This window comes from Anguilla anguilla, chromosome 9 (genome assembly GCF_013347855.1).
Source record: "Anguilla anguilla isolate fAngAng1 chromosome 9, fAngAng1.pri, whole genome shotgun sequence".
Taxonomy (NCBI): Eukaryota; Metazoa; Chordata; class Actinopteri; order Anguilliformes; family Anguillidae; genus Anguilla; species Anguilla anguilla.
This window is the reverse complement of record NC_049209.1, coordinates 29,553,925-29,564,029: the sequence shown is the minus strand read 5'-3', so window position 1 is coordinate 29,564,029 and position 10,105 is coordinate 29,553,925. Positions and strand designations below refer to the sequence as shown.

The window sequence follows — 10,105 nt, the reverse complement described above, 5'->3', positions numbered from 1 at the left end:
GACTTTCTGTCATAAGCACTGTTTTATCATTTTTAAGTCATTGTATTGAATTCAATTCTTTTTGGAAGATTTATTTTCCCATTTTGAGGAATGCCATTAATGCAAAAATGTATGTTTTCCAAATATGAATATATGCAGAAAAATAAAGTTTACAACTCAACAAAAAATCTGGCTTGGGAAATATATATGCAAACAATCCATTTGCATCCAATTAATTTTATTACCAGATGGCTCGCTTCCAAAGCCATTTTTAAGATGAACAGCACCGTTTTGACAATACAGTGAAATATATACAGTTATGCTGGTCTCTCCACTATGAAAAGTCAACACACATGTAAATGTAATTGTGACCGCATGAAAAAAAGGTAACCCACAATTAATCTGTTTAATTTACCTTTCATAAGTTTGATTAGAAAACCACAGTTTGTTTACAGGTAGCTAAGTACACTCGGCAAGTGGATTAAAACTGCTGGTGATTAGTCAAATATATTCCAGTATATGTTAGTGATGTCTGAGTACCAGAGACATGAACAGTACATTACCCTTACTGTAAATTATGAAAAATGTTGTGCCATATCATAGCTGCATTATAGGTGGTTGTAATTATATATTTTTCTTTTTGGCGATGTAATGTAAACTTTACAGATATACAGCATACACATTCTGCAACTGAGAAATAAAATCCTGGCCATGGCACTGTTCCCAGCACCCCACTGAAGGAAACATTCCTGCATGTCTGTGAAGGGAATTCATTTTTAAGTCTTCACAAGAAAACATTAACTGTTATTGGTTCATGTCCACTTTTCTGTCTTAGTCCAGTATTTGTGGTTAGGCAACATGTCTATGAAGGGAGATTCAACAGGGGCGGGCCATGCGGTTACATTTAAGAGGGGTGGGTCCCCTTTTCACTTTTGCATGGGGTTTGAGTGTGCTGATTGGGAGTAACCTTCAACAGTTATACGGTGACTAAAATATAAATGTATGAGTAACATCCTGTGTATTACACTGAGGCCAACAGCTTGTAATGGGCTTTCCTTTTTCGATTAGAAGATAAAAGTCTGCATTTTCTAACAGCTTTTCCTCATGTCATGCTGGGTAATGAAGTTTTATTGAATCAATGGAGTCTGCAGCAAACTACACAGGAAAGTAATATGTAGCTTTTCTGTCCAAAGGAATTAAATGTTAGTTATAATATGAAACTGATCACTTAAAGGATACAAAAGTCTGACTGCAACCAGAGTTAAATGGATATTAAAGATATTTTGGACAGGAGATCTGTTTGCCTGCCCTCTGGACAGAAACAGAAAGGACTACATTCAAAGGTCTGTGGTGCTGAGGGCAGGGTTCACAAAGCTGTTATTTTCCCAGCATCCCTTCTCCATTTCTAGCTGGGCAAGGGCTGCTGTCAGGGGTTCAATATGCTGGAATTCATTGCCATTCTCCTCTTCCTCCTCTTGAATAATCTAATGGGGTACAAACACACACAGATCACAGTGTCAACTGCAAACACTCGAAGGTAATTTAAAAGTTAAGATCACATTTGAAACTCAATAGTTTCCCTTCAAATGTTTTGGAGTAGCATATCATTTTAAGAACACAGTTTAAGTAGTTGCATAAAGGTTTTTCAGACAGAACTTGATTATCTGATTATATGTTTGTAGCATCTTTTCTGGAAAAGTAGGCTTTACCATCATGGGCACTGTGTCTTTTTCAGTCATGTCCAAATCAAGGTCAAATGAGTTAAGACTGAAAACAAAAAGAAGTAGTTTAGTATTTCAGTGCACTCACGCAGAGTAGATTAAGAGGACAGATGTCAGTAAATACTTCTGTGGATACAAAAGGCTAACTACAACAGGATACAGAGCTATTGTGGACAAAAGTTCAGACATCCAACAGTCCTCCAGAAACCAAAGCTGTACATAGCAGTGAAGTGGTAAGTGACAAGAAAACAACCAAATAATTGCATCCAAGCTAGAGGCATGAATCTTTCCCTCTTAGATTTAATATGCATCTTGATACAGGGTCTACAATAGAATACAGGAAAGATAATTACAAATACAATGATTCGACCCGATTCAGTGTTTATATCCAGTATCATCGATACCCATCATGTACTAACATTATTATCTTAAAATGAACTGTGTCAGTTAGCCCTCATCTGCTTATGGGTAGTGACTATAGCGATTATTCCTGCCTCTTGCCAAATGCATGCATAGGCTCCAGCATCCCATGACCCTGCCCAGGATAAGCAAGTACAATAATGGGAGTAAGGCCTTCTTTTTTAAAATATGTGATAAATGAATGTGCATGTGATCTTACCTTATTCTGTCTCCATCCTCATCGAAGCCCAGGTCTGTGGTCATTTCAAAGTTCAAATTCAGCACAGGGTTTGCTCTGCAGGACAAACCAAATGATTACATGCCATTTACTGTTGAAACAATGTAAAAAAAAAAAAAAGAAGAGAAATATAATAATTTAGTGTGTGACAGAAGAACACTGCCTCACACAAAGACCTTTTAATTGGTCAGGTTGGATGATCGGTTGGCTTTTCTATGTTTCTGAAACTGAGGTGCTCTAATTACCAGCTACATTCTCCCTCATCCAGGAGCTGTCAATCACCCTCAAAAACATGTTTCCACATCCCATAATGCTAAAAATCTTGGTATAGTTCTGGATAACAGACTGTCAGTCACTAAAAATATTACAGCAGTAACTTCTTCTGTGCATCATCTGCCAATTCCATCCATTCTTTGCAAGTCTTAATTTTTTAGTTCAAGTGTTCAAGCCTCTGGCCCTTATTTTTAAGGGAGCAGAGATCGGAGTGAATCAGAGAGCAGATCAAGAAAGTGAGACTGCGTGTGTGGGGAGGAGTACTACTGTTGAAAATAGCCAAGAGGGGATCATGTAGAGTTTCACACAAGACTCAGTGGAGAGGGGTTGATTTCCAGATAAAGTGGGAGATGTAGAGTCAGGTGAGTGAACATGAATGGGGAGAGGGGAAGGACCAACAGAATCATTATACACTGGCTTTTCAACAGATTTCACTTTGTGAAAATAAATTACATGTTTTCTATAATTTCAAGGTTAAGACAATGTTGTCAATTTCATGCAACAAAAGCAGTGTTTGGCCCTTAGATTTTCTCCATTTGTTCTGGAGGTAGGGACTCACCCCTCAATTGTGTATCTGTTGGTCCCAGGCACCACAGCCCTTGGCTTGTGATTCTCTGTTGACACCTTTGCAGCTGAATTCATGGCTTTAGCTGCCTTTAATTTCCTCTTGTAGCTGAAATTATAGTTATGGGTAAATGGGCAAAAACTGTAGGCTATATTCATTTTACGGTGCTGTTAATTTAAATATCACTTGACCAGTGTATGGATAACAGGTCTCAGAAAATGAAATGTTCACACCAGAGTATGCCATTACCCTTTGGGGCAGGGCAATACCTAGCTCAATGAACTCATAATGCATCTCCTATAGAATTCTGCTGTTTGGAGGCAAAACCAAGATTGGTCTCAGACTACCAAGGCTATATTGCTGTCAAGGCTCTGATATTGTAGACCAATGTATATAAATTGGCCAAGGACTTCTTGAGGATGTAGGCTATAGTGCAGCTCATAACTACACGTGAATCTCCTTCAGGAAATGACACCACCAGGGTTATTGACTTTCTTATTACATACCTCCTCTGAGTATAAACAAATGACATCAACATGACAACCAGTGCAATCAAGAGACTTGCTACCAAGCAAATCAAAGCTAGCAATACAGGATCAAATTCTTTCACTTCTGGCCCAGTAGATACCTAGAATGGAGAGAAAATAAAATTTTCATTATTAGCTAAATTGATACTCACATCAATCCATTTTTGTCTAGTGCTTTTTACAATGAAATGTCACGAAGACATTTTACAGAGAGCAGAAGGAAAGTTGGGAAGAAATCCAGACCTGAACCTCCCCAAAAAGAAAACAAATGGGGTAAAAACTCCCCAGGAGAAAGAAAGAAGAAGAAAAAAAAAACACACTCAAGCAGTGCCAAAGTGTCAAGAAAAACTCCCCAAGGGAAGAAATCTTGAAAGGAACCCAGCTACAGAGGAGGAGCCCATTCTCCGACCACCAGCCCAATGTAAAGAAAAGGTAGAATACTGCCCCTATGATAAAGAGCATGTAACATTTTCTTATACTGTTAATAATGTATCCTTTGTTTTCTTTCTTGCAAAAGCAGAGTCATTTCCTGTACATACTTACAATGTATGTTAGTCCATACTTTTGCAGGATGTTGGCATGATAGAAGTCCTCCTGTAGAATCCTTTCAACATCATCAGAATTGATTGCACTCCCATTTGGGTATACAAAATAGGATCCCAACAAAGTCACCCCGGAGGCCCTGAAAAATTATTAGGTTGCTGAAATTTACACAGAATTATGACTGATGCATTTACATAGTTGTAGACCGTGAATAAAATGATGAATTGATAAAAACATATCTAGATATTCCAGAAATTAACCTGAATTGCTGTAGAGTGAATTTTGATTTGGACTGTTACAGTAATAATTTAAGTTGTTTAATTGTAAGTCTCAATACCTTAAAATTACATACCTTTGTTCCTGGCTTTCTGAGACAATTTCTATAATATGAACTGTTGCTCTGGTGGCTGCTATTAGAGCCCTAGAGGACAATAGAATGTTAAATATTATAGGTGCTAAGAGTCAACATACTTCTGAAAGTTCAAATGCAAATTTAAGTGACTGCTTAAATTTTAAGTTTAAGAGTAAAATCATTTATCACCTTGTTCTGCCCATCCATTCATATTCTTCCACTGAATATGAAATGAGTTAAAACGATCAAACTTGACCTGTAACTTTAAATTAATCTGGACAACAAGCATCTATTCTCCAGCATAGTGGTCCATGTCTTTACAACAAGGACACAATGTGTCAGATTAAAACCCATGCATGACTTTAAAGTGATCAAATTTGAATGATCAGCTCAATTTTGTCATTTGTTTTTTCATAACTTTGAACATTTAGATTTTTTTATGGCCAGTGATTACTGATCCTTGTCCCTAGCACCCCTAACTATTAATGTGCTACAATTGCCACTCAAAATCGCTAGTTGGTACCGATTGTCACGTTGTTGTCTTATGTCTAGCTATCCATTTTGTTTAAAAACAAAAACATATTTATATAATATTTTTTGCCTGTCATACCAGTAATTATAAGACATTCAATTTTGGGAGTGCCAACTGATGAGTTATATAAATGGGAATTTACAGAAAATCAGAAAATAACAGAATCAGGCACTTACCCTCTAATTGAATTAATGTTTCTGTTGATCTCATCCACTCGAGATTCAAAGCGAAGGCCAACACGGAATGATTTGTCAACAGTATAAATCTTAAATAAAAGCATATACAAAAAAATATTTTATGTTTGTATCATATTGATTACAAGATGTATCGGTTTATTATTATTATTATTATTATTATTTACATTTGTGACAAAACCATGAAAACTGTTTATTCATTGCCCTTCATGTTACCTGTGATAGAAAGTGAGCTTGATTACATGTGAACTAAAAAATGAAAACTACAAAGACAGTTTAAATTCCAATTAGACAATTGTGATGGCAGAGCAAATTCACCCGAATGCTTACCATAAGCTTTGTAGTCGTTTCCAGTGGTGGTTCTCCACAGTCTTTTGCCTGAACTGTTACTAAGTACTGGCCTTTTAAATTACTGTCCAAGGTGCCTAAGGACCTAAAATAATTTTGTTTGGTAAATATGCAGGTATAGGAACATTCTGGCAAACAATTTAAAGCTACAGATCAGGTAAAAAAATTCAGCACCTGATAAATACTTATTATATCCCCATTTGAATGTGCTCCACCACAAGTTCCTAAGTTGAACTTGCACAGGAATGAGTTGGAGGAAAACCCTAGCCAACAAAAAATGTTCTCACAATGTTACTGGAATGTTTTATAAATGTTATAACCTTGAAATTATGGCAGCAACATTGTGAGAATTGTTTTTTTTTAATTTAAAATGTATTTATTAGCTGGGACACCTGATATGCAGCTCAACAGAAAAACTAGAACAGTGCCTTAACAGATGAGCCATCCAGTGGCTCCCCCTATTAATTTTTTTATAAAAACACAATTATGGGGGTAAGTCACCACTAATATTAAAGCCTGTTGTTTCATTCTAAAAAGGTATCAGTAGAGGGGTTTCACAACTAAATTTACCTGATAGTTCCAAGGTAGTCATTTGTCCGTGTAGTGGTTTCAGCATAAAATATTTTTCCCATAGACTCCCTGCGATTATCGGCATAGATAATTTCAACTGCAAGAACTTCAAACTTTATCTTCATATTCTTTCCAGAATCCAAGTCATTTGCCTTGACAAAAATTAGGAATAAGGAATCAATCACATAATTATACAATACCCAGACCTGGCCTAGTACCTGGACCACTACAACTTTGAAATCTCTGAAATACAAGTTTTTTTAAAGTCTTGGATACTGGGGAAAGAAAAAGTGTTCTGGCCCTATCCATTTTCTGTATCATTCACTGGCAAGCAAATTTAGCTGAAAAAAATTAAGATTTGTGCGAACAATTTGCAAAATACTAAGCAGGAACTTACAGCAACTCTTGCAACCTCAGTCCCTTTTTCAGTTCCTTCGGTCACCACAACTGTTGGGGGGAAAAAATCTGATGTTCAAACTTTGCCATTGTATTTCATATTAAAGACCATGTACAATCAATTTTCAAATTTCCAAAGTGTTCATTAAGCCATGAGGAAAAATATTTATTTTACAATATGGGAAAATAAAATATAATATTGTGGAACAGGAAAGCTGGTACACCGAGGGGCATGTTTATGTTTTGAATATACACAAGTTCACTTTTGAAACACAGCATTAGTTAGCCAGTAAGCATTACATGGAAAAAACACCAGCTCTGACAATGACTATGCAACCAATTAAATTAGTGGTAGGACTGAACTGGTTCCACCATAGTCCCGAATCAGACAGCCAACTCTTTTAATATGAGTAGCATGAAAATATACATATACCAACCAAACAAAGTCTCTGAGATTATGAATCTAGGAATGTTGTCGTTGATGTCATCAATGTAGATCGTAAGTTTTTCTGGAAAAACAAGAAATATTTTAAGAATTGGAAAATAAAAAATCCCAAAATTTCTGATCCAATATTAAAAAGAAAGGAATATGTTTGTGGTAAGCACACAGATCAGCTACAGTAGACAAAAACTCTACCTGGAATACTGTGGTTCTCTCCTTTCTCTGTGAAGACATCTACTGCTTGGACTTCCATTTGCACCTGGTCACACATTTCATAGTCAATCACAAATTTCTCATTTACCACCACAGCCCCGGTGGTTTCCAGTTTGAACCATTCCTCTTCACAAGGTCCCATGATACCACTGCACCTGCAACTGGAAGTGAGCAGCTTGTAGATCAAAGAGTGATTTGTATCCACATCAACTCCTACGATGTTCCCCACCTCACCAAGGCCAGTTGTGTTCTCCTTGACATTCATTATCATCACATGTGGAAATGTTGGACATTCATCATTCACGTCCATGACATTCACAGTCACTAGTACAACATCACTTTTCTGACCCAGGTCGGTGGCCTCAATTTTGAGGTTATATGACATCCTGTGCTGCTCATAATCTAGTGCAATGTCAGGGTCAACTGTGATGTTGCCCATGTAGCCCTGGTCCTTTCCTTTAGAGTACGCAATTATGAGGAAGTTCCCAAAGCTGCCATCAGCAATGCGGAAAGATATACGGTTGTTCATCTCAGTTTGATCCATGTCATGGGCAAACACAGAGCCCACAAATATGCCTGAAAATGAAGAATGGAATCATTTGAATACTGTGACCACTGGAAAGAATAGTCATACAACTATTTTTTTTTTAAGAATTAAAAAAAATCTTACTGCACAATACTGTAGTGTTAACACCTTCAATATGCATTTTCATCATGCAGTTATATCATCCAACTCAACACTCATCTCACCTCTAGGGCCAGGATTCTTAATTCAGAAAAAACTGAAATACCAACACATAATAAGAAAATATCATGGATCAAGAGCAGCCCTGAGGCTTACCTTTCTCACTTTCACTGACATAGAACTCATAACTGGAAGATTTAAACGTTGGTGTGTTGTCATTCATGTCCTGGAAAGACAAATGAAAAGCATTCAACTCTTCTTATATCACTGAACTAATAATTGGACCCTTAACGCATTGAAACTATCCAATAGAGCCATGAGAACATTATATATATTTTACTTGAGTGGACTTGCAAAACCCAAGAGGTTTAGAAATAATCTTTGAGCTTTTGATATTGACTCTGTCCAGAATCTGTAATGCTAAATGTCAGAATAGAGGTTGTTATGGTTTCTCATTGACTAGGACTGTCGTAAGTATTATCCATAATTGTTGATAATAGTTAAACTATGTGTATAGGTCTCTACAATTTTACAAATTTGTTCCAAGACAGGTCTGAATTTTGAAATGAATTCACTGCATTTGCCTAAACTTGTAAATTTTGGCATTCTACACTAAAATATTTTCATGTTTCATTGCTACTATTATTCTGCCAGGATCTGAAAACAGCTTAGTCAGTTTTATAGGGGTCAATAGAAATGGCCCAATAAAGCAATGTTGACACCAATTAACTGCTCAGTGCTGCTATGGCACTAAATTAAAATGAGTCTTCACACAATAGCTTCAGCCCTTTGTCCTAGCAAAAGAAAACTATTGCCACTAGTCCTACTCCTCATGGGCTTTCCTCACCACTCCAGTGGCCAGTAAAAAGGAGAAACCTGCCTGAGGGACTTTAGTGGTTCATGCTGAGGGCCAGACGCAGGCAAGAATGTCTGGCTCATCTTAGATGCCCTGCAGCTTCTCCCCTCTGTTCCGGTTCCAAGAGAGGGAGCTCCTGGTCACCTTCCCCTTGGACTATGCACCCCAAAGTCCAGTTCCCACAGTCTCCCAGCCCTTACACTACCTCACAAGGAATTCACCTTTAACAGGTTCCTGTACGGCCATAGTTTTTGGCACAGCGGTGGACTGTGTGGCACACAAAGTCCCAAAAAAATAGGTAAAACCAGCAGCACTTCAAAATACTGCCTTTGGATTACCCACAGGAACTACATCCATAAAGTTATTTTTTTCCAGCTGAATGTGGTGTTTTGTCGAGGCGTCAGTCTAAATGTGTAACTATTTTGTACCGGTTTGAACAAAGGGGCTGAATAATACGTTTGTCACACATTTCTTTGTATGGACCTGTGTGTTTGTTGTGAGGGTGTTCTAATGGGTAATTTTTAGTGTCTAAAAAGTATGTATGCGAGTGTGCTATAAATATGTGAATAATAGATTTTTGGTTTCATTTCACTCCAGGACAGCAAAGTCTATGCCCCTCATTGCAATCAGGAGCTCCCCATGGAAGGCACTCCCAGTGAAAGGTAGGTACCTCTGTATTATTTTCATGGGGAAGTTGTTTATTTTTTGCTAAAATGTAAAAATTTTGTTTTCTGAGTAGTTTACTATGGTGTATATCAGAGGACGAAGAAGAGAGTTCAGAAACAAAGGACTCAACACCCCCACCTTCCCGTCCTCCCACCATCAGAAAAAAAAAGTGCTGCTTCAACTTTCCCCAGAAGAGCAACCACCCCAACCCCCACATCCAGCACACAGCCATTTACACCTTTACCTGCAAGGTCATACACTCCCACAGCCACAGTACAGCAGGACCGGTGGAGAGAAGAGGAAGATAGTGACTCTGAACCAATAAGGCACAAATTTGTTCCAGCCTACACGCCAAGTTCCCAATTAGGTATACCATTTAAATACACTCATGGAAATGTTCCTGCTTTCTCTGTCCAGAGATGTGCTTGCAACCCTCTGCAATAACTAACAAATATACCCAAGCCCAAAAAAACAAAGGAAAAAAAATACACCTGGGTGCCTGCTACCTTCCACGACCTGTTGAATTTTTGTGGCATGGTTTTATTTATGGGCATAACAAGATGTCCCAAGGTCCAGGACTATTGGAGGACAGATGATGTTTGGGAG

General features: G+C 37.7%; 1 protein-coding gene across 1 annotated transcript in view; it reads right to left on the bottom strand.

Moving 5' to 3' along the window:
• Positions 1 to 232: 232 nt before the first annotated feature.
• Positions 233 to 10,105, bottom strand: part of LOC118234969 (cadherin-related family member 2-like) — a 50,887-nt gene continuing 41,014 nt past the window's right edge. Inside the window, exons 19-32 of the mRNA XM_035431866.1 lie at positions 8,134 to 8,203; positions 7,275 to 7,868; positions 7,075 to 7,146; positions 6,639 to 6,688; positions 6,242 to 6,393; positions 5,654 to 5,756; positions 5,306 to 5,394; positions 4,598 to 4,666; positions 4,246 to 4,384; positions 3,682 to 3,803; positions 3,170 to 3,283; positions 2,320 to 2,394; positions 1,689 to 1,746; positions 233 to 1,463 (exon numbers count right to left, since the gene is read on the bottom strand). Coding sequence (XP_035287757.1) covers positions 1,317 to 1,463; positions 1,689 to 1,746; positions 2,320 to 2,394; positions 3,170 to 3,283; positions 3,682 to 3,803; positions 4,246 to 4,384; positions 4,598 to 4,666; positions 5,306 to 5,394; positions 5,654 to 5,756; positions 6,242 to 6,393; positions 6,639 to 6,688; positions 7,075 to 7,146; positions 7,275 to 7,868; positions 8,134 to 8,203 — 1,854 coding nt within the window. The 3' untranslated portion in view covers positions 233 to 1,316. The remainder of the gene's footprint in view (positions 1,464 to 1,688; positions 1,747 to 2,319; positions 2,395 to 3,169; positions 3,284 to 3,681; positions 3,804 to 4,245; positions 4,385 to 4,597; positions 4,667 to 5,305; positions 5,395 to 5,653; positions 5,757 to 6,241; positions 6,394 to 6,638; positions 6,689 to 7,074; positions 7,147 to 7,274; positions 7,869 to 8,133; positions 8,204 to 10,105) is intronic.